This window comes from Zootoca vivipara, chromosome 2 (genome assembly GCF_965207765.1).
Source record: "Zootoca vivipara chromosome 2, rZooViv2.hap1.1, whole genome shotgun sequence".
NCBI classification, from domain to species: domain Eukaryota; kingdom Metazoa; phylum Chordata; class Lepidosauria; order Squamata; family Lacertidae; genus Zootoca; species Zootoca vivipara.
The window spans coordinates 89,396,426-89,421,104 of record NC_142584.1 but is presented as its reverse complement, the minus strand read 5'-3'; the positions used below and the strand labels follow the sequence as shown (position 1 = coordinate 89,421,104).

General features: G+C 41.4%; 1 protein-coding gene across 7 annotated transcripts in view; it reads left to right on the top strand.

The window, feature by feature from the left end:
• The window catches only part of ITPR1 (inositol 1,4,5-trisphosphate receptor type 1), a 214,641-nt gene that overhangs the window by 122,502 nt on the left and 67,460 nt on the right, over window positions 1-24,679 (top strand). For 4 of the 7 annotated variants that reach the window (XM_088662374.1, XM_088662375.1, XM_088662373.1 and 1 more), the window contains 4 exons: window positions 2,781-2,929; window positions 4,438-4,549; window positions 18,558-18,605; window positions 23,814-23,946. In XM_088662374.1, coding sequence (XP_088518500.1) covers window positions 2,781-2,929; window positions 4,438-4,549; window positions 18,558-18,605; window positions 23,814-23,946 — 442 coding nt within the window. The remainder of the gene's footprint in view (window positions 1-2,780; window positions 2,930-4,437; window positions 4,550-18,557; window positions 18,606-23,813; window positions 23,947-24,679) is intronic. The other 3 variants (XM_088662377.1, XM_088662376.1, XM_088662379.1) reach the window with 1 other exon arrangement.

Genomic DNA, 24,679 nt, shown 5'->3' with positions numbered 1-24,679 from the left:
AGACGACACGTTGCATAATGTGTACCGTTTTTGTTGCATCATAATGTGTACACTTTTTGCTGCTATTCTAGTGCTGGAAAAGTTTCAGAAAAGGGCAACCAAAATGACTGAGGAAACATCACAACATTTGGAACTTTTTAGTTAGGAGAAAAGGCAAGTTAGAGGGGACGTGATATAGAGGTATAAGATAGTGTGGAGAAAATGGATCTCTCTCATGGTACTAGAACTCAGATTCCTCCAGTGAACCTGAATGTACTTCTTCACACAACACCTACCGGTAGTTAAACTATAGAATTCACTCCATGGAATCATAGAATTGTAGAATTGGAGGAAATGCCGAGTGTCATCTAGTCCAAGCCCCTGCAATGCAGGAATCTCAACTAAAGCATCCATGACAGACAGCCATCCAACCTCTGCTTAAAATCCTCCCATGAACATAAAGACGATGAGACGAATTCATAAGACTAGAGGATAAGGCTGGTAATTGCAACTGGTCACAAGGGCTATGTTCAGTTCTCCCCTGTTGGAGGCAGTATACTTCTATCTGTTGCTGGGAATCAAAAGCAGGAAGAGTGCTGTTGCGTTCAGGTCCTGAGTGTGGACATCCCATAGACATAGTTGGCCACTGTGAGAACAGGACACTTGACTTGATGAGCCATTGGCCTGATCCAGCCAGAACTCTTCTCATTTTTTATTTTTATTTTTAAGATTTAGATTGTATTTACACGAATAAGGGAAATGGCATTAGTGGCTTGTGCAGGAGGTATTCAAGACAGCATGTATTGCTTCTGTAAGCCACACATATTTCATTTACAGGGATGTGTTTTGCACAATGAGGATTGTATTCAATGTAATTCAGAACCGCATAGATCAGTGTTTCTCAACCTTTTTTGGGCCAAGGCACACTTGTTCCATGAAAAAAATCACGAGGCACACCACCATTAAAAAAGTTAAAAAATTTAACTCTGTGCCGCCCTATATTGACTATATAATTATGACTGTAAGAAACACTTGCCAATTGCTGTGTTGGTTGCAATCTCCTGTAATAAGGCTTCACAAGCCGCTGATTTCTCTGCCAGCACAATCCTTTGCTCAGCAAGTTTCAGGTTGAGCTCATCCAGCCAGCTTCTTTAAGTTTGTCTAAAACCACCCTCCCGTGGTGGTGGCTGTTGAGAGCTGCGCTCGCCCCGCGCCGTGACCCGGCTGGCTTCCTTTCCGGCGAGTCAGCGCTGTCTATTGGCGGCTGCCAGGCACGTGACAATGCAAATTGCCCTTCTCGTCGCCGCACACCAGCCAGCGTCTCGCGGCACACTAGTGTGCCACGGAACAGCGGTTGAGAAACGCTGGCATAGATAACACATTTAGAAAGCTGTGTGAAGTCGCTCCTCCCACAGCACAGTCTAGAAGACATAGACCAGGCATCCCCAAACTTCGGCCCTCCAGATGTTTTGGACTACAATTCCCATCATCCCTGACCACTGGTCCTGTTAGCTAGGGATCATGGGAGTTGTAGTCCAAAACATCTGGAGGGCCGCAGTTTGGGGATGCCTGTTACATAGCATCCTGAAGAAAACTTGGGAAAAGAGGGAAAAGAAGAAGATTTGGAGGAGGGAAAGGTGGAACTTGAACAGAAAGAAGCAGTGAAAGATCGTGTAATATTAGAGGATGGAAAATTATGGCCAGAATGAGAAGCAATTTTCAATACTAACATTGAAAATTTGTGAAACCTGCAGCAATAAAGGGGTGGAAGAGAATTATGATTATTAAATGTAATGTAATGTGGATTAAGATCAAAATATTGAAGTTTTTGGAGAAATTTGGAAGGGGTTTATAGGGGGAAGGAGATGAATAATATAATTGTGTGAAATAGAGATAGATAAATAAGTTGTAAAGTAGAATAGTAATTTTTTGATATTTTAGGACAGTTGGGCAGCCCTCCGCTGCTATTTGCCCCCCTTATACTGTACCCTCTGGTGGCAGGGGAGGGTGATGGGGTGGGGTGGGGTTCAATGGTAAAAAAAGGATTCTTGTTGTTGTCCTACCTCATTCTGGATTCCCCTTGTGGCAGGGGGATGTCTGGGAGGGGTAGGATTTTAAAGTAAAGGATATTAAAATGAAAAGGATTAAAAAATTAGGTGGAAGGGAAATTGCTAAAGAAGATAATAAATGGGAAATCAGAAAGGGGGGAAAGGGGAAGTGCATAAGACAATGATTAGGAAATTGAGGGTAAAGTTATATGTGTAGTGTTGCTATTGTGTTAACGTGTTTGTTCTGACATTGTATGTTTTTTGTTGTTTTTGTTTGTTTTGTTTTCTATGTGTGTGTTTTATGAAAATTGAATAAAAATCATTTTAAAAAAACAACGGAGCAGGTTCGGCTTCCGAAAAAAGTTCGCAAACCGAACTTTTTGGGTTTGGGTTCCAAGTTGTTTGAGTACCAAGGCGTTTGAGAACCAAGGTACCACTGTATTCACAAATCATGCCAGTAATGGCAGGGACACACTCCTAGGTCACTCCTGTTGTGCCTTTCAAGTTGGCAGGCACAGGATTACGCGGCACTGCAGGATACAGTGAACTCCCCAGACCCCACTGAGAAGGATCAGAGGATTTGTACCACATTTTCTCCCTTTCCCCTATCTGAACTTCTTTGCAGACAGCGGAGGGCTGCAAAGAACATCCACCACTGACTCATGGGCGTAGCCAGAAACTGCTTTTAAAAACATTTTAGTCCCTACAAATTTCCCAATGTTAATTTTAAACTGTTATGTGTCTGCACTTCAGGATATAGTGTCTGCTCTGGAAGATCGCTTGCGCCCGCTTGTCCAGGCTGAGTTGTCTGTATTGGTGGACGTCCTTCATAGACCAGAGCTGCTCTTCCCAGAGAATACAGATGCAAGAAGGAAATGCGAAAGTGGAGGTTTCATCTGCAAGTGAGTGGTGGAGTTGTGTTTACTTAATCCTCTTCCAGTAAATCCTGGTCCTTTTTTCCTTTGTCTTCTAAACCATTATTTTAGGATGTTGCACCGTATTCTAATCTCAGCTTGTTATCATTTATCTTTGGTGAGATATTTGCAGATTTGCACATGGATCAGGCTGTCAGTAAAAGGTTCTGGATACAGGCAACATCTTTATGGTTGAAGAAAACTAAACTATACTGCAGGTGCTGTAACAGGAACACTGATCAATGGGGGCCCCAAAAATATGAAGTGCAGCTTCAACAACCTGGATGCAGAGTTATGGTTCACCATATTTCCCGCCGTGTGGGCAGTATCGGGACCAGTAGGACAGTGCCATTTTCTCAAGTTTCTTTTGAAGAAATTTCCATTTTGTTCTGCTGGTTCTCAGGATTTCAATGACAGAACTAGATGTGTGACTGCCCTCAAAAACAGCCTTCCCTCCATAATGACTTGTAAGATATATAAAAAAAGTGTAATGTCATATTAGCCCAGTTCACACATAACTCTTTAAGTCTTAACCATGGCTTAGCATGAACGAACAAATATGAAGGCTCCCGGAGATATGATCCTGGCTGATTTGCTCCTCCCTGGCCGTTCTACTCCTGTGGTGCACTGAACTAAGCCACAGTTTGCCATAGTGTGTCATCTGAACCCAGGCTCATGGTTTAGTGCTCTCAAAACAAACCATGAGCTATAACCATGTTGTTGTTTTTATCCCTGTGGTTTGCAGTTCATGGTTTGTCTGTGGTAGCTACACCACAACAGGTCAAGATGGGACAACAAGGTCAAGCAATCCTACAGAGCTTAGTGCAACACAAGCAGCAGAATGATTAGGGATGAGTAAGTGCCCAGAAGCTTGCCTTTCTTTAGGTTGTAGTTGTGTTCCTTTGTTCAGTCCTTCAGAACAATTCACAATGAAAGAGTCTGATAACTTTTAGACCATAAATACTTTTAGAGCAGGCATCCCCAAACTTCGGCCCTCCAGATGTTTTGGCCTACAACTCCCATGATCCTTAGCTAAGAGGACCAGTGGTCAGGGATGATGGAAATTGTAGTCCAAAACATCTGGAGGGCCGAAGTTTGGGGATGCCTGTTTTAGAGCATGAAAATAGGTAAGTGACCTAATAGCTTCCAAAAACAGCACCCCAGAATCACATGGTTCATTTGCCATCAATGAGGACTTACATTGAATGAAATACCATAACAGCACTTATAGATTCCTTATTCCATATTTAAAGCAGCCTTTATTTTATCATTATACCTTGTAGACCTTACATATAGGAGAATTGTGAGTCAAAATGACCTTGTTGTGTGACACCTATCACCAGTAACGCGGCAAATATAAACAACAGAAGAATATGGCATATGCTAGCCAACTTGTTCTCCCTCTTGACCCTTGATTTTAAATAGCCACGAATGCCTTCCTAACCAATTAGAATTTCTAGTACTGAAACAAACTGTGATCAATTGGTTGTTTTCAGGTTAATAAAACATACTAAACAGCTGCTGGAGGAAAATGAGGAGAAACTTTGTATTAAAGTATTACAGACACTCAGGGAAATGATGACCAAAGATAGAGGCTATGGAGAGAAGGTACTTTAATTTACCGTATATTATCTTGTCTTTTATTCTGTCTTTCTGTTTGCAGCGTAGTAAAAGAAACATCAGTACTGGGTCCTTATCTTTGTCTACTTTCTGCATTGTAAAAACATCTGAAACGTTGTGCACAATTGAATTGCTGCTGTTGTTATTATCCTAGGTATTTTTAAGACAGGCTGGGAATACCAAAGTACCTCAGCCATACCTTTTTCTTCGCTGTTGAGGATACCTGACCATAGAATGGCTTACTTGGCTTTTTATCACATAATGAATACAGAATCAAGGAGAAAGTGATTCTGGTTTTTTTCCCAGGGGTTCCCTTCCTACTCACTGCCTAAACAAATACTGAAAATATTGAAATCAGTGAAAATACTTGTAGGGCTGCTAGCCTAGGATAACCAATGGTTTAAATCAGAGGTGGCTATCCTGCAGCCTTTCAGGTGCTGTTGGACCTCAACTCCCACCAAGCCCAGCCAGCCGGCGGTCAAGGGTGATGGGAACTGTAGTCCAGCAAAACCCGGTGGGCCAAAGGACAGCCACCCCAATGTAAGCCCTAAACGATTGTTCTACTATACTTCACATGGTTTCCCAGGAGCCTTAGTGTAATAATAATAATAATAATAATAATAATAATAATAATACAGTAATAATATTGCATATGGTCTATGAAGTCCACTTGTATGAGGATAAACTATGTTACATCTGAATCCTAAGGTTATGTAAGTCTTGAGGTGCCAGTAAAGTTCACTCAGTTAAGAATCAGATAAGAAATTCAGGTGCTTCGTAAGAAACTAGCACACATGAGAGGTGAGCTCTTAAAACCCCTGACTCGGAGGCGGAAAAGCATTCTTGACTCCCTCTGTATTTATTAGTCCCAGAAGCCCTCCCTGCCAGCCATGGCTACATATAGGGAGGGGACAACAGGAAGATTTTACATTGTATTCCTATGATTTGCCACTTTTTTCTTTGCTACACACAGTATCCTACAAATACAATATTGGCGCTGGTTGTTGGTAGAGTATGCATTGTGGATCTTGGTGCTCTCCTATCACCTGGTTACTTGCAACTTCTCTTGTATTAATTCTTGTTTTCAACTTTTTCTCCTCCCTTTTCCCCACTTTCCAGTTGATTGCACTTGGCGAATTGGATAATGCTGAGGTTTTGCATTTTTTTCTTTTTCTCCAAAATGTACTGTTTGTAGCCTTGTAATCTGTCGTGCTGTTTTGCCAGTGCTTAAGCGTTGTGGTTCGTGTACTTGTGCTAGTGATGTAGTAGAATGTAACTTGCCAGTGCCTGCACTGAGGAAAAAAGTAATTATATTGTCTGTTATCCTTCAACATCAATTTTGTCCAAATGTCCTCTGGAGGCAACGTTTTTATCCTCTCTTGAAAGGTAGAATGGAGAGGTAGCCATCATTTCCATTACTAAATATAATGTAACGCCCCGCCCCACCCAAATATTATTTTTGTGTATTTAGAAGCAGTTAATGAAGATGCAAGGATGGAGGAGGTTTAACCCAGGCATCCCCAAACTTCGGCCCTCCAGATGTTTTGGCCTACAACTCCCATGATCCCTAGCTAACATGACCAGTGGTCGGGGAAGATGGGAACTGTAGTCCAAAACATCTGGAGGGCCGAAGTTTGGGGATGCCTGGTTTAACCCCTTTGTCTGCCATTCTAAGTAATTAAAATGTGGGAAAGACAACTAAAATATGGGATCCAAATGGTTTCACCGGGCTTGCATATAGACTTGAGCATGTCTAGTGAAGCTTTTGAGCCCATGCCGTATCTCAAATTGCCTTTTAAAGGACTTTCAGTTTCCAAAATAGTTTGCCATGCAGCAGGAAAGACTGCTGTTTTGAGAAATGCTGGCACTAAGCATGTTTAGATATGCAGAAATAGGGTAATGCCTTGGTTCCTGGAAACTGGCTGTTGCTACCTGGGAGACACCGCCCTATAACAGTGCAGTCCAATATTACTGTTTATATTGTTGATTAATTTCCCTAGGCTGACACCTAAACAGAGTGAGTCTTTCAGGGACTAGCTGACCCAAAGTTTTCATTCTAATAGAGAGCTGGGATCAGTGACGCTGAAAGATTTACATTTATCTCCTAAAGTGAAAAGCAGCCATACACCCTAAAACTTGGAGTGGAGATATGAATCTAGGTAACTGAATGGAAGAGCAAAACCAAGTGGTGAATTTTTATTGTGGATTAATGAATCAATCCAATCAATAAGACTGCAGCTTTGAAGGGGACACCTATAAAGCTAAATCTGCAATCCTTTGCATGTGGGAGTAGAACTATTGAATTCTAGAGCTTACTCTGAGTAGACATGGGTAGAACTGGGGTACACTTTAGGTAACTTGGAAAATGTACATTTTGAATACATAAAGACATTCATTGATGGGTGTTGAAATGTCTCTTAAGTATAGCAATTTTTCTTATTTCCCCATTGAATAGCTCTGAGAAAATGGTGAATGTTTATTTATAATATTTACATTTCACCTCTTTTGATCCCAAAGGTGGCTTAAAGTAGTTTGCAATAAGATGCACACAAAGTCCATACGATTCAGCAACCCTATGTCTCCTAGCTGATAGCAGAGGCCAGGATACATTTTGCTGCAGTCCCAGGGCAACTGGCAGTTGGGGAAGCTGAGAGTCTGGAAAGTGGTTGACTGGGAACAAGCCTACTGCAGCTGCTCCTTCTCAGGCAAATGGATAGGGCTTGGTTGCTTTTACTTTGGCTCAAGGTAGTAGTGTTGGTCATCTTCTCCGCTGCCAAATTTTCATTCCAATCCAAGTTGACTGCTGCTATTTAAATGTCACTAGGATGCTGACCTTTAAAGCCCTAAATGGCTTCGGTCCAGTATACCTGAAGGAGCGTCTCCACCCCCATTGTTCTACCCGGACACGCCAAGGGCCTTCTGGCAGTTCCCTTGCTACGAGAAGCCAAGTTACAGGGAACCAGGCAGAGGGCCTTCTCGGTAGTGGCACCCACCCTGTGGAACGCCCTCCCATCAGAGGTCAAAGAAAACAACAATTACCCGACCTTTTCAAGGCATCTTAAGGCAGCCCTATTTAGGGAAGCTTTTAATGTTTGATGGATTTCTGTATTTTAATGTTTTGTTGGAAGCTGCCCAGAGTGGCTGGGGGAACCCAGCCAGATGGGCAGGGTATAAATAATAAATAAATAAATAAATAAATTATTTATTTATTTATTTATATATAGGATCTGGTCTATGTCTACATTGCTACAGTATTAGGGACTCTAGGACCTAGATGCTTCCAAGGTTCTGGAAGAGAGCATAAGCTAAGTGGCAGAGTTGATTGAGTGTAAGCATATTGTAGCCTTTTTGTATTGATGTGTTGGCTTTTTTTTATAAAGAAATTGTACCAAAGTGAACTGCTTCCTAGAATGCTGTATTGGAAATCTGCTGTCTCCAAGGTGCTAAGTTATTCTTCAGCCTCATCCTAGACCACGTTGGCTTCAAAGTATAGGTCAGCTTTCCCCAACCAGATGCCCTCTAGATGTTTTGGATCACAGCTGCTTAGAGGGTTGATGAGAGTAGCAGTCAAAAACATACTGCAGGCACTGAGTTGGAGAAGGCTGGTGTAGAGAAGCTTCATGTGTTTCTCTAATTTGTGACAAATTTAGATGGAGTTTGGGGCTGTTAGGTTTTTTTTGCTTTGATTTTCATTTAAACTCTTTCCTCTTCCCCACCCAAGTCTCTGGCCATTGTAGCCTGCTGTGTTTTGCAGTAAATCAACTAGAGTGATCAGGCTCGATTTAGAACTTAGGCTCTTGATTTCAAGTAAGAACTTTGTTGGCTGCCTTGCGTGGAAGGATTTCATGCTTCAAGCAGGTGTGTTTATAAATAGAGGAAATGAGCGCTGTCTGTTTATTAAAAGTGTCTTCTGGCAGTGGTTTGGATTCCCTGAAGCCTCTGTAAGGAAGCCAAAGTGTTTTCCTTTGCGTGATTTCCACCAGCAACTGTAAAAGTGTGCAATGAAAGAAACTCACCCTTTTAGTGTTCATTCTGATAAAATATGCTCTTGCAAGTCCGATTATTTGCTCATCCTCTTTGCCAGCCCAACTAGATGTCTTTTGTTTCTGACCTGTATAGAATTGCAGGTTTCTTCCACAAGGTTTCATGCACTAGAACCCACTTTGTCCAATGCAGAAATAAAAGCAGCAGTACTTATTTTTGTGGGTGTGTGTCCTACATTTAACTAGTGCTTTGTACTGATCACCAGCAGCACATAGTGTGTGACACATTAAGTAAAGAAATGGATCCTGGCTAGGCTGACAAAAAATAGCAGTAGCCTAGTGCAATGGTTAACCAAGCTGTGGAGTTTTCCAAATAAGAAATACCCCATTTATACCAATGGAATTTCTGCTTGAAGTGCTGGGCTTTCAACTTAACACTCCATTGCTGCAGTTGTGGACCGGCTGCTGATAAGCAAATTCCTTTTGGAGTGAGAAGCATTGGTTATATTAAACCTAACCTCAGAACAAGTATCAGAAGAAGAAAGGTGAGATAAAAATACAGTGAATAGTAATTATGCAGTCATGAAACTGCTGCCTTAAAGTAGAAGAACAGGAGAATAAGAACTCTCCAACTCCTGGAAACTCCTTCAGCAGTTCTGCTAGGAAAAATGCAGGGCCGTCTTCAGCAGATCGCGCGCCCTGGTGCTGAGGGGCGGAGATCGCTCCGCCGCCCGCCCCGCCCTCGCAGGGCGCAATTGGTTTCCGCGCGGCGCCCTCCTTGCCAGGCCGGAGCCCAGCTTACCGGCCCCCCGCCGTGGTGCACTGCGCCACCGGGGGTCTATGTAGAGCCGGCCCTGGAAAAATGAAGGAAACAGAAAACCTTGGGTAACAATTACCCTAATGTGCACAGTAACTCTTGGAATAGAGGCAAGTACATGCCATCTTAGGTGAATCTGGCCATTGAAGGGGATTGAACTAATGGGAAATGAAGAACTAACTCATTAGAAGGGTCCCCCTCGGAAGGTTGTGAACTTTCCTTCCTTGGAGTTTTTTAATCAGAGGTTGGATGGCCACCTGTCACAGATACTTTAGTTGAGATTCCTGCATTCCATGTGGTTGGACTAATCACCCTTGGGGTCCCTTCCAACTCTATGATTCTATGGTGTTTCCTACATACCACCAGCTTCAGAGCTTTGTTGCCCAAGAACCTTATGTGAAATGGGTTTCTGTGCTGGGAGGAATATATATATATATATATATATATATATATATATATATATATATATGCATGTAGGACTAATAAAACTTTAATTTTGTATTTCTGCTGGTTACATAACTGGATTAACTGCCCTGTATTGATCTTGGAGGCGTGTTGTTCCTTCAGTAGCAACTGGATATGTTAAGTAAGCCTTATCTCTTTTTTTTTTTTAAAAAAAGGAGGAAGAGGAGTAATTGAAAATTTTAATGGCCTTGATAAAGTAAGTTGTAAAGCAGAAGGAATCAAATGGAACGCTGGAGTGAGATATATTGCTTTTAGAAGAACTGATCACTCTTCTGAAACTATTAAACTTTGCCTGAAGGGGGCATTCTGGTGATGCTGAATGGAACAGAGAGATGTCCTACTTGCCTTCTCTCTCTCCCTCCCTCCCTCCTACATTGCAGTGAACTGCTCAGTTGGGCACCTGCCAACAACCAAGCAGCAGTTACATAACAGGCATCTTTTTTTTCCTCTTCCTGGAATTTAGGCTCGCTGCTGATGTGTGACCTTCAGCAGTAATTGCCAATAAAATGTGGTGGAGCTGTTTACTGTTAGTTCAGCCCAGACTCTGGCTGTCAGTATCCCAGACTATGCTGGCAGATACTGCAGTCTGTGCGGTTGCTAAAGCATTTCTTTCTTTCTTTTTTTAAAAAAGCAGCAACATTAAAATGCTAATACAGCTTCAAGGAAGCATACAGGGAACCGTGCCCAAAGCTATAATAGTGCTGTAAAGGCAAGAGAGGTGGGTGCATACTGAAAGAAAGGGAATATTTTATAACCAGCCCTATGCTGGAGAATTTGCTTGTCTATAAAAGACTTTGGTCCAGATTACTAAGCGGCTCATTATGCTTAAGTGATTGTATTTAAAGAGAGCTCCCCCATCCCCATATATATATTTTCAAGCGTACATCATAAGCAAATTTGCATTTATTATCAAAGACAACCGACAGGATAAGGGAGTATTTTTGAGCCTTTGCCTTTTTGGCTGCATGCCAGGCAGGCATTCAACAAATGAAGATTTTCCCATGGCCACAGTTTTATAACCGTTGGGTGTTTTGCCAGAAGAAAGGGCAGCAGCTCCAGTAGGGTGTGGAACAAGAAAGGGGGAAAGAGAAGCATTTCAAGACTAGTCATAATATTGAGTGTTTTCAGCCAAGTGTTTCATGCCTCTCCTCTCTTACATAGAAGCTGTAGATTGCTGTTGGAGGGGAGGGGTCAGTCCACTAATGTAACTAACCTTGCCAGCATTGCCTTGATATGTTACCGATTCAGGGAAGGTTTTCGTTTTAAGTTCATCGTGTTCTCCCTCAAAGAGGGCACATGTTGCAGTGAGACCTGGAGACCGACCTCCTGTGTTGTGGGTGGGTAAGATTGGTCAGTCACAACGCCTGATTGGTAGGTCCCTCGATGTTGGGTTCAATCTGGCTAATGGGGTGCAGCCCAAATGGATTGAGGGACCTATATATACCCATGCACGTGACCCAGAGCTTCCTCTTTCAGTGCGTGCATTCGGAAAACCCGCCCACCTCTCCCTACTTTTAGGGCTTTGTTGTGCTTCACCTTGATATGCCGTCGTGTGTCGTCTGTCATTGGGACAGAGGCATGGCAGGAACTTCCCCCACTTGGCTGGTGCCATTTGGGTTTCACCTGCCGCATAGCAAATCATCACAACTTGTAAGGTTGCGGATAGGCACTGGTTCGGGTGATAGGGATGGGAGAACGCTCTCGCCATCCCTATGTGAAGGGTATTCCATTAAAGGAATCCAGGGACTCGAATGGTTTGGTCAACCCCTGTGAGGTGGTTGTGCCCATGCCTGAGTCCAGGGGGGCATCTGGGTGGTGGACATAGCCTGTTCCAGCTTTCCACCTATCCGGGTGTTCACCCTTGACTGACCTATGCTGGTGCCCTGGGTCATCGCTACCTGCAAGGGTGCAGGGAGCTAGTCGAACCAGAGCCTCACTTTCTGTAATCAATAAAGTTGTGGCCTAAATTCTGCCAAAAACCAAACCAAAATTTGAGCCAAGTGTGAATTTATTTAGTGGGGAGGTCTCTGGGTCTGAACACGCAACTCCCTGCATGGAAGGAAGAGGGAAGTAAGACACACACATGCAACACTGTGTGAACAGAGTTTTGTTAACACATAAGGACTTTCCTCTCCAAAATCTTCTGTGGAGTGTCCCCCAAGTTGCTGGAACACATTTTGATGGGTGTAGGGCTGCAGAGGAGAGGAGGGGGAAGTTTCAGTGCACAAGCAGACCAGTATTGTTGGATACAAGCATGTACAAATAAAAAATCTGGGGGACAGCATACTATAATTTGGAGAACAGCATACTATATCCCAAAGATCATAGAATGTATGTATGTGTGTGAAATTTTTCAATTCATGTTTTTGCATACAGTGGTACCTCGCTAGACGAATGCCCTGCTAGACAAATTTTTCGCTAGACGAATGGGTTTTGCGATCGGAGGTTGTCTCGCAAGACAAATTTGTTTTGTGAAAAATTCGTCTAGCAAATTGCGGTTTCCCATAGGAATGCATTGGAATTCAATTAATGCGTTCCTATGGGCAAATAAAAAATAAAGAATTTCCATGCATTCCTATGGGATTCGCTAGATGAATTTTTCGCAAAACGAATTGACTCACAGAACGAATTAAATTCGCCTTGCAAGGCACCACTGTATTTGCTTTTAATCTGTTTTTATGCTTTGCATGTCACTTTAGGATTAGCTTAGAAAAAAATATCCATTGGAAATAGGAATGCTGAAATTTTGGGACACACAGTTAAACTTGTAATTTTGCTGACTAAAAGTACTTTAAGGAAACTGCCCTAAGCCACAAATAGGGATAAGAATAGCTCCAGGTGTGCTATTCAGGTTATGTCTCCTTAAAAACGTTCTGTTCTCATTTTAATGGTCACTTAAACTGAAGAGTAATGAAGTGGACTTGTGATTATTTTGTACCAAAATGCACTGGTACATTCTTTGAAAGTATGAAATATATTTTAATGACTGAAAAAATGAGTTGAGGTTTAGCAAACACCTTCAAAGTATGATTTATTTTAAATAAAACGTGAGTATCTATAGCTTCCAGAGCTGTATGCTTTACACATGTATATTTTCTGATAGCTGAACATTTCCTTCATTCATTTTCTCTCCTAGTTAAATAATAATAATCAGAGTTTGAAACCTGTCTTCTCTTCTTCCAACAGCCCAGGTGAAAATCAATCACCATTTTGGTGGTAACACTAAACCATATTTCAGTGCTACACTAACGAGGCTGCTTCTGTCTCAAGCTTCAGGGCTCCCATTCCCTCTTTTCTGATGCATCCCAGAAGAGGAAATAAGTAGCATTAATGTCCAGAAAGGATAAACTCTGCTTAGTTTAAACTATGGTTCATTGAAACAAGCAGAAATAAATCTGTCGTTTCTGAAGCTAGAATATTCCAAGGATAGGGTTGCCAGACTCAATAGAGGACAGGACTTCTGTGCCTTTAATTGCCCTGCTCTCTTTTGAGTCTGGAAACCTTAAAGAGAAACCAGCAGACCCTTTGCTTGGAAATTAAACCCATAGGTTAAAGCAGCCTTCTCCCATTACCAAAGTCCCCTCCAGATTATTATTTTTTTAGACTACAACTTGGCTGGGCTAACTGGGGCTGCAGTCCAAAATATGTGATGGTCATCAGATTGGGGCATGCTGGTTCAAACTAAAGGTGGGCCAAACATTATTCTCCAATTTCATAGGTCCATTCGTTACCTGCAACACCAATGAAATTGGGTGGCGCTGTGGGTTAAACCACAGAGCCTAGGGCTTGCCGATCAGAAGGTTGGCGGTTCGAATCCCCGCAACGGGGTGAGCTCCCGTTGTTCGGTCCCTGCTCCTGCCAACCTAGCAGTTCGAAAGCACAACAAAGTGCAAGTAGATAAATAGGTACCGCTCTGGCGGGAAGGTAAATGACATTTCTGTGTGCTGCTCTGGTTCTGCTGGCCACATGACTCAGAAGCTGTACGCCGGCTCCCTCGGCCAGTAAAGTGAGATGAGCGCTGCAACCCCAGAGTCATCTGCAACTGGATCTAATGGTCAGGGGTCCCTTTACCCTTTACCTTTACCCTTTTTTAACTGTACAATGTGGCCAAGGAATCTTTATTACCTTTTATGTGGGGGCTTTTAAATGGTTTTAAGAGCGGTGAAGACTACTCAATTTTTATATGGTATGCTCCCCAACTTGCTTACGCACTTACCCCAAAAATCCAAATCATTTTACCTAAACTGTTTATGCTTGTCATACAGCAAGGATGGGGAAACTGCCCCCCATAAGCCAGATATGTTTTACCCATAAGACTCTTTTTGCCAAGCCATATCCCTTACATATCTACCTCCCCTTACCCACGTGCAGGCAATTAAGGGTGGGGCTCGGCCGAAGGGCCTTTCTACAGCGGTTTCCAAACACAAATCATAGGGCTTGCAAAGGGCTTTGCATAGTGATTCCTAAATGCACGGTCTGTTCAAGAGGCAACAGCACAGGCCTCCAATGCCTCCCTTTCCAAGATGGATCCCAGCCCCTCTTCCTGCTTCTTCGTCCAAGCCACCCTTGCTTGAAAACTCCCTTTTCCTGTCCCCTCAAACACACACCCTTATTCCCGAGGCTAAAGTATTCCTCTTCTCAGTGGCCCATCAAAACCTTTTGTCATGTTAACAAGTTTGCTCTTTACTAAGCCAGCCAACCTTTGCAGCTTGCATTCTCCTTTCCTATCACAAATAACTAAAACCCTGGCATTCGTTAATTTCTCATCTATAACACCATAAACAATGACTAAATTCTCTTTTGAGATTTGTTGTTTCAGCTGTATATGCACTTAACCATTACAGTAACTTTACTTTGCTAAATCTTTGATACATAATATGTAAATAGTTGGCCAAGAAAAGTCCCCCTTTACTAAGCAACAGTATAGCAAAACAGCAGGGAAATGCTTTCAGAATTAATTTTTGGGGGGAATGGAACTCTTTCCTTAACTGCTTGTACCTTGCAATCCTGTTGTTAAAAGGTGGTAATATTGGAGTGAATGGGCCTTGGAGTTGTAGGCAAGCTATTTAACATTTTAATACACTTTGGACAGGAAGAAAACTATTTTGTTTAAAACTTCCAGTATGATCTGAAAAGAGGATAGATATACCAGAATGAGCTAGATGTTAGGTGAAGGAGGATAAGCTCCTACAGCTGTTTCTCATTTAAGGGTTTATGAAGTCTCCTGAAAACAAACATCCATCATCTTGAAACAACAACTACCAGACTTTTAGAAGACATCTGAAGGTAGCCTTGTTTAGGGAAGCTTTTAATGTTTGATGGATTACTATATCAGTGTTTCTCAACCTTTTTTGGGCCACGGCACACTTGTTCCATGAAAAAAATCACGAGGCACACCACCATTAAAAAAGTTTAAAAAATTAACTCTGTGCCGCCCTATATTATAATTATGACTGTAAGAAACACTTGCCAAATATTGCTTTCCGGCGGGTCAGACTTTTGTATTGGCGGCCGCCAGGCTCGTTTGCACCGAGCTTTGGGAAAGAGGAGGAGAAATATTGCTTTCCGGCGGGTCAGCGTTGTTTATTGGCGGCCACCAGGCACGTGACAATGCAAATCACCCTTCTCGTCGCCGCACGTCGCGGCACACCAGCCAGCGTCTCGTGGCACACTAGTGTGCCGCGGAACAGTGGTTGAGAAACGCTGTACTATATTATAATATTTTGTTGGAAGCCGCCCAGAGTGGCTGGGAAAGCCCAGCCAGATGGGTGGGGTATAAATAATAATAATAATAATTAATATATATTTTATTATTATTATTATTATTATTATTATTATTATTATTATTATTATTATTATTATTATTATTATACTAGTTCAGGGAAAGAGACCACTCCAGAAATAGTTGGGCATTGTACAAGATTGTCTGGGAGTTAGCAGCTCGTAACGTTCTTTGGCAAGACTTTAATTTACACGTATTTTCAGAAATAGACCCGAATCTTGCCGTTCCATATATTTAAACCTATTATGAGAAGCATCCCTTTTACGTGTAACATGACCGAATTCCAAGTCGTCATCATTATTACTTCTACTACTGCTGCTGTTACAGGTGATAGTCCAGTGCTTGGTGTGTCTGTGTGATGTAGTTTGCGTTCAGTTTCCTTGTGTTATCTAGGTGTTTCATTGTGCATGCAGTCTTGGTTTGCAATAGATGTTCATGTTTTTAATGGATTTTAGTATAGTCATTTAAATTTTGAATATGTTCCTTAGTCATTTTTTAAACATTTAAATGCTGAAAGCATTACTGATCAGCTATGCAAACATTCTGTTTTGCTGCTGCTCATAGCAAATCTGTACCACATATATTGTGAAAGAGGAAGGTTTGGTATTGGAAAAGGTGAGAATCTAATTGTGTATTCTTGGACATGGCATTCCTGCTCGTGTATGTCTTGAACATTTTTTCTTCCATTATTTTGGACTGGAGGTGAGAAGTCCACTGTACAGTAATTAAATGAATAAAAGGGAACTGTATGAACTGGGACCAGATATTTAACACTACATCCCTAGCATATTGATGTTTGCAGAACTGGGATTGGCATTTCTGAGCAAGATATGCATGTAGCCATTGTGCTGATGACCATGTACTTTATTGTACATATTGTACTTTATTGTACATACAGATTGTACATATGTACATATTGTACATGACCTATTTTTCCAAGGATTTTTTTTTGGGGGGGATGGGGGACAGGATTCTGTACTGTTGTCAAATTAGTATTTTGTTGTCTTGTAAAATAAAAAGTCAGTATCTCCATGTGCCAACCATTGGTTTACAGGAAAGATTGATGACTAATGAATTTTCTTTTTACAATTTTGCTTTTAAATAGCTGCCACAGTCACCAGAAATGGAAAGCTCCATAGAGGTCTGTCACTCGCTCACCTATATTTGTAAAACATACAAATATTGGTGGTTTTAAAAGTAGCTGTGGTTGGATGTCTGTCTGTCTTTTTGGTGGTTCCAATTCCGTTCAGATCAGTAAAGTTTAGCCAGTGGTCTCTGCATGTGTTCAACTGCTTGGATTATAGTGCTAAGTGGACAAATTCATCCTGGTTCACTAAAAAAGAGAGAGAGAGAAATGGAAAAATAAAACAGCAAAGGGCTATGTCTATTAACTCTGATAGATGCCTAACTACACCTTACTATCAAAGAAATATTGAACACTTCAAAAAGCTGGAATATTTAGATATAACTGCAATGTACTTACAGTCTCTTGAAATTCAAAATACCTATCACCTTGGTGTAGCAAGAGAAACCTGTACTTGGATCTCCATTTGCAGTAGGTTGCCCTTCAGCTGTGTGTTTCTGTTTTTATTATTTATCTTTTTAACTGTTATACTACTTTTCATGAGGCTTTTGAAGTGGAACATGATGCCCATTAATCTTGTAGGTCGTGTAATCCTGTCTGAAAATAAGCTACTTGTACTTTAAATGGATTTACTGACCTTTTCTTACAGGATGACTCAGTAACATAATGAACATGCATGTATTGGGAAAGTGTAGTTCAGTGTTTTGTATGCGTAAACATTGGTGACGTGTCATGTGTGAACGTTTTATAAGAGAGAGTACTTTGCATGTTACTTGCAGACTTTTTTTCTTTTGTTTTGGGGTGATATCCAGTATTAGGCATACAGTAGATTTTGGTCAATTGATTTCAGTGGGTCCACTTAACTCAGGGTACCCCAGTAAAGGATCCAGAGGGAAAGTTCCGTCCAGTGGTCCAGACGGGGGCCATTGGGCCATAGAACACCCTACTGGCGCCCTGGTGGGATTGCCTCATTTGATCATGGGGAGATCCTTGAATCCCTGATCAACCCTGAAGGAATAATCAATCAGCAAGTGGGTTGGTTGATTTAGGATACACACTCAGTGCCTACTCCAAAGTCCACTACATCTGTAATCAATGAAGTTGTGGCCAATTTAAATGCCAGATTATTATCTTGTCATCATTCCTGCTATTACAAAATCACCACCCAGGTGACTGGCTCACTGTGCTTAGACCCACGATCAGACTTACATGCGCCCCTTTCTTCCTCTTCTCGAGAGGAAATTAAAAGCTATTGGTTTTAAACTAACCAGAGTTCCTAGAATTCAGACATAGCAAACAACTATGATTAGTTTAAAATCAGAAGTGGATGCTTTGTGTTTTCTCCTCGGGTCTGTGCTAGAGGGAGGAGAAGGGGAATGTCTAAAGCCACAACTCACTGTGGCTTCTGCACTGAACACTAAACCATAGTTTATCTTATGTACAAACCAGACCAAATTTCTAAAACATTTCTTTAAAAACTAATAATGAAGGCTGGCAATAAAAAGACCCACTTTTAGTGTTGGCCCTTCTTTTAAAGTTATCATTTCTAGTTTACATCAAGCAGAAATGAAGCACTTTTTCTTAAGATCTATTTTTTGAAACAGAGATTTGGAGTGAATTGTGTCCAGAATAACTTCACATTAAACTGTGACGTTTCTGTATATTGCATGGAGGCAACCATTGGCAATTTCTATTTCTCTTCATTCACTATGGTTAGGTAGAGAAGGAATGCTAGAGTCAGTGCTATCAAAGCTAGATGAATATTGAACAAATTCATTGCAGCAACTAGTTAGTTATTGGTGCTAAATTTATTTAGTGTCTCTTTAGTATCAGACTTTAAAACAGAATTTTTGCATACTCGCCAGGAGCTTGATCAAAGTCTACCACAGAGACAGCTTGAAGATCATAAAAGGGTACGTATATTCTGTGGTGGTGTTTAGGTTTAATATGTTGGGTGCTAATTACACCTGGGCTTTCCTTGTTCCTTTTTCTCACTTTTTAAATAGCTTAAAGAAAATGTGGAAGTAGCTGAAGGATCCGTCTGTTTGTTGTTGTTGCAAATTTCAAAAAATAAATAAAAATGAACAAAGATGACAAATACCATTTGATAAGTCCAGATTAGATTCTGGAGGCTTTCAAATGTTAGAGAATGTGTGGGTGTGTTCTTTTATTTATTTTTTAATGGTGTGTAATGCCACCTGACTTGTGACATATGACATTGTCAATTAATTTAATATAGATGTAGCTGCAGTGGCAACTGGTAGTAAATGTTTTAGAAATTAGGGCTTGCTTTCAGGGGGAAAACATTGGTGCAATGTCTCTTTCCTTATATAATGTGTTCTGTACCATAGATCCAGGGCTTCAGTTTTGGGGGGAAGCCTACAACATTGATGAAGCCCCTCTCCCCACTTGTAGTAAAACTATGTCCCTCAAAGTCTTCTAAAGCTGTAATTTAGAGGGCATATCTCTCTAGGGGTACTGTAATATTGCAATATTCCGCTGCATAGACTATAGAAACAGAGGTCTCTTCACTTGACCATCCCAGTAGTCCTAAAGCTCAGGATTTATTTTAACATAATCAGTTGGAAAACTCTTGCAGCCAGTGCTGAAATATAGCGGCAGAATACATGAAATTATTTGTGTTTTTTCCAGTAGCCTACTGTCAATGCATGATTTTAGCAACCTGATTTCTTTCTTTACTGGAAGTAACACAGGTGCCCCATGCTGATATTATGAAGAGGCATGCCTACTTTTTCCTACTGGGCTTGAGGATCAATACTACTGTTCCATATTCTGTAGATCAGCTTTTGCCAATCTTTTTTGGCCCCGTGGGCACATTTTCAAACAGGAGGAACTATTGTGGGCGCTGCGCACACCCTGAACAAAAACCGCATACTGCAACCTGAACTTCAGCCAAGACAGTTGGAGGGGGCCCTACAGGAACTGAGAAAGACTTCTGTGGGCCAGTTGTTATGGCAACTGGTAGTAAATATTGTAGAAATAATAATATAAAACTCCGCTCTAGCACTTCATTAACATAAATAAATTTTCTCCTAGGGGGAGGAAATGCAATATAATTGGATGCCTATTAAACTTGCCTGGGTCTGTTGTATGTGCTTTGCTTACAGCCTTGCCAACTGTGCAGGATTGATGTCAACATAGACAGCTATGCAGATTTTGTTGTTTCCTTCTAATTAACTCACCCCATGATTGTTTGAATTGGGTTTTTGTGAGGTCTGTATTGTCATTAATGCTTCATTGTGATGCTGAACTACTACTACTACTACTACTACTACTTCTTCCACCACCACCACCACCACCACTAAATACCATTGATTTATTAATAATCTCCTAAACAACCATCTAAAGGCAATTTACACTAAAAATTATTAAAAGCAGTTCAAGCACAAAAAAATACATTTAGAACAAGACGGAAACCATACAAAATAGATGTTTCTGTAGCTAGGAAAGCCCGACAGAACAAAAATATATTCAGTTGTTTCTGGAAAATGCTGATAGTGGGTACTCTTAACAGAATATTTTGGTGGAACATGTTCCACAATGTGTTTTTTTGTGGCAGAAATAACTCGAGAGAGAAAGGTGGAGTTTGCTCTCGTTAAAAGAGATGCTTAAAATACATTTGAGTCTCTGGACTGGCTCACTCACTGTGTCACAGATCATTGTTCCATGGTGGAAGGAATGGATTGTGTGCTTCTCCTTACCATGTCTATGAGGCACTGTTCTACCTCAGCGACAGAGCACATGCTTTGCATGCAAAAGGCTCCAGGTTCAGTCCCTGACAAACAGTAATGAGCTGAGTGGACCAAAGATCTGGATCTGAATAAGACAGTTTCCTTTGTTTCTATGGTTTCTATGCCTAAACCAGTGTGCAGAGCATGCAGTTTGTTTGATCCTTGCATCTTGTTGGAGGGAGTAGATCAGGGGTCCCCAAACTAAGGCCCGGGGGCCGGATGCGGCCCAATCGCTTTCTAAATCCGGCCTGCGAACAGTCCGGGAATGAGCATGTTTCTACATGAGTAGAATGTCTCATTTTATTTAAAATGCATCTCTGGGTTATTTGGGGGGCATAGGAATTCGTTCATATTTTTTTCCAAAATATAGTCCGGCCCCCCACAAGGTCTGAGGGACAGTGGACCGGCCCCCTGCTGAAAAAGTTTGCTGACCGCTGGAGTAGATTGTATAAATTGGGCCTTTATCTTGAGTCTTAGAAGTGTAATGGAGAGGAGCATGAACAGAGCTGTCCCCTCCACCACAGAACAATGGTCCTAGTCAGTTAGGTAAGTGTAGAAGCTGGACTTCTGTGTTAGTTCTAAAGGTGGCCCAAAGGCCAGTGCATCTATTTTCTACTAGATGGAAAAAATATGAAAATATTTAAGCCATGAAGTTCCTTCTGTTTATAAAAAATTATTGTTTTTCTCTCTCCAGTAGAAACCCGGTTGTTTTTAGATTCTGACAAACTGCCCTATGTCAGGATTTTTCTAGCCAGTTTATAACCTGTTTACCTTTAACATGGAGGTATGTTAGAAGTTGCAGCTGACAAAGGAATGCTAATGTAATGGATAAAGACATTTCCATAACCAGTTGCTTATGGCTATCTAGGGAGAGGAGTGAGAATCTGCAACTTACGGTGCAATTCTCCTGAAAGTAAAGAGTAAGGAAGCGTTCAAACTAAACGGGTCATTTCCTTTTCAATTCCACTTATTAAATATATCCTTTTGCTTCATTAGTTTTTCACAGGTGGATTCAGTTGAGTGAAGAACAATGATTGCTAACACGAAGAGCTGCCAGTCTGGGAGCCATCTAGTGCCTACTTAAAAGCTTACAGTCACTCCATTACGATGAGCATTGTCACTTTCAGAAGCAGATGTGGGTCTCTCTGGGCTTGGAAAAGCCTAAGTACTAGGAAGTCCCAAAGCCAATGATGCCATTTAAATGTGCTTCATTGAACAAGTCCCAAGTGCAGGATATCTCTTGCTATGAGGGAGTGATTAAGAGGCATATTTTTTATTAAAAAACACACACTTCATTACATGAATTATGTTGAAATGGGCCACAAATAATCTTTTGCAAACATCTGGAGAGCTCTTAAGGTGGTTCATCAAAGGGCAACTAATGTACAATGCCTATTACTGATCTATTGTGACTTTTGGCTTCTCAAATCTTCGCCCAGCCCTACAACAACTCACTGGAGAGGAGCTAAAAGTGCCAATTATGTGTGTGTGGCAGCACCAATGGTTCATTTAGGCAATGAGGGGGGGACAAACAAGTTGAAGAACAGAATATCCCAACACCCACCCCACCCCCCGCCAAAAAAGAAGAAGCCAGGGAAGGGAGTGCTAGATTTCCCCAGGAGGGAGTTTCAGAGAAGGGGGCACTGTCATGGGGAAAGTCCTCCCTTGTGTTCATACCAGCAGCTGCAGTGAGAGAAAGTCCTCTCCTCCTGACTGGCACCTACTGGTTGGAGCATATGGTAGACCCGCCAAATCATCACACAAGTATCTGTACCTTAAATTGGGTGACTAGTGCAGTGCTCTCTGAACTGGAATGATGTGCTCAGAAACTGAGCCACTGGATTCTGCCACAGCTGCAGCCTCCAAACCTTTTCCAAGGTCAGACCCCATGTAGAGGCCCATTGCTGTAATCTGTATCAGGAAAGCACGGATCCTGTATATCAGGGATGTCCAACAGGTTGACCACGATTGACAGGTCAACCCCAACCCCTGGTTGTTAGAAGTCGTCTGCAGGCTCATTTTCAAACTTGCCTCCCTCTTTCCTTTATCTGTGCATGATTTCAAGAGCGGAAGATGGAGTTTCCGCTGGCGGGATGACATCTTGCCTATCTATTTTTGTCACTGCCCCCCCCCCCAATTCTGACTTTTCTCCCTAAAAAAAAGCTCAACAACTTTGACCTGGCCCCCCAATGAGTAGATCATTGCCAGTTTTTCATTCTGTGAGTAGATCGCAGTCTCTTGGGAGTTGGACGTCCCTGCTGTATATGAACATCTGTTGTTGTTGTTGTTTAGTCATTTAGTCGTGTCCGACTCTTCGTGACCCCATGGACCATAGCATAGGATTCTTCTCTTCTCATGAGGTGGCCAAAGTATTGGAGCCTCAGCTTCACGATCTGTCCTTCCAGGAGAACATCTGTACTCCTCTCTAAACCATCATGGCCAAAAAAGGCTGAGATACAAAGACCATACCTAGATCAGATATTGGATTCATTCTTTGAGGAGTTGGGCATCTTTTTGTTTTCAACATATCACCTTTTGTTTTCGTGGACAGTTAGTGAGAATTTTGCTGTCTAAAATCATCCAGTCTGCAGTGGAGATTCACAGCCACTTATTCCCATAATTTGCTGGCAGGTAAATTATTGACTGTTTCCAGTGTTGTGAGGCGTGTGGGAGGAGATGAAGGGGGGGTATAGGTTCTATCTCCTGTTGTGTGATGTATCTGTTCAAATAACCTATATATCCTACCTACCATTTGGGACCTTACATCTTGGTGACTAAGAGGTCAGTGCTCAAAGAGTATGATTATAGTAGGGGGACTAGTTGTCTGATTTAAAGAGATAATAGGCCTTAAAATCTATGAATGTAACAAATCATGGATAACCTGAACCCACAATAGCTTTATTCTAAGTGTAGTGATAATATTCAAAATATTTTGTAGATAGTGACCCTTGTTTCATGGTAGCGAATAAATTTGTATCAAGTCTGAAATTAAAGAAGAACGTTGCCTTTCAAAATATGCTTTCAAAACACTAAATGAATAAATAATAACTGGTATTAGTTAGAAAAGGACAGGGTGAATTCTGGAAATAGCTTCTTTCTGTTACTATTTCATAATATTTATCTCAACCTATGGAGAGAGATTTTTAAGTGAAGGAGTATATATCTGGCAACAGTGTTTTTAAATTATTATAATATTTTAATCCCTTAATAACATTCTCTCTCTTTCTCAGCCCCATTGCTGTTGTCGTCTTGCTGTATAATTGTGCTAAAAATAACTTTTGCTAGTCCTGTTGAGTCCTGCAACCCTGCTACACTCATAATTTGTCTACATGTTGTTGTTCTTTAATTTAATATCTTGTTTGAATTAAGGGTGAGGCACTCAGACAGGTTTTGGTCAACCGTTACTATGGCAACGTCAGAAGCACAGGAAGAAGAGAGAGTCTGACCAGCTTTGGCAATGGTCCATTGTCTCCTGGAGGCCCTGGCAAAGCTGGGGGAGGAGGTAGGATGTTCGCTGTGCTAATTATGAATTTTGTGTGACTCTAGCCTGCCATGTTGAACGTTCCGTCTCTGAATAACAAATCAGTTATTTAATAGCTTTGGCAGGTTGTCAGCAGGTATTTTTTTTTCACATTGTCATTTACAGAGGAGAATTACTGTAGTTCCTTAAAAAGTTGAAAATTAATCCACTAATTGCCTTCTCCATCCTTCCATTTCTAGACTTTTCATATACTGTATATATATATATTCAGGACCAATTTCTTGCCAGTTCCCAAAATCTGTATGTAGAAGTCCATTCCCAACATGTTGTCTTTTGTCATATTTTACACTTGTTTGTTTATTTTTTTAAATAAAAAAACACCTTTATTTGCATTTTGAAGGACTTAGTACTGCTTTCTAAACAGAGGTGGCTTGATGGCCTACTGTTAACAAGATGGTGCCTTTTCCACAAACCTTACATGTTGGGTCCAAGCCCTTGCAATTTAAAGAGATTTCTGACACATGGATGATAATGATGATCAGTAAAATTTATATCCTGCCCTTCAACCCAAAGGTCCACAGGGCAGTGAACAAAAAAATCCCATTAAAATACAATAAATCTATATGGTTCCGCTGTCAGAATGTTCTTCCCGATGTTTACTTGTAATGTCCTGGTATCGAAAGGCTGTAGGCTCATAGGTAGAGCATGTTCTTTGTAGGCAGAGGGCCCCAGGTTCAATCCTCGGCAACTCCAG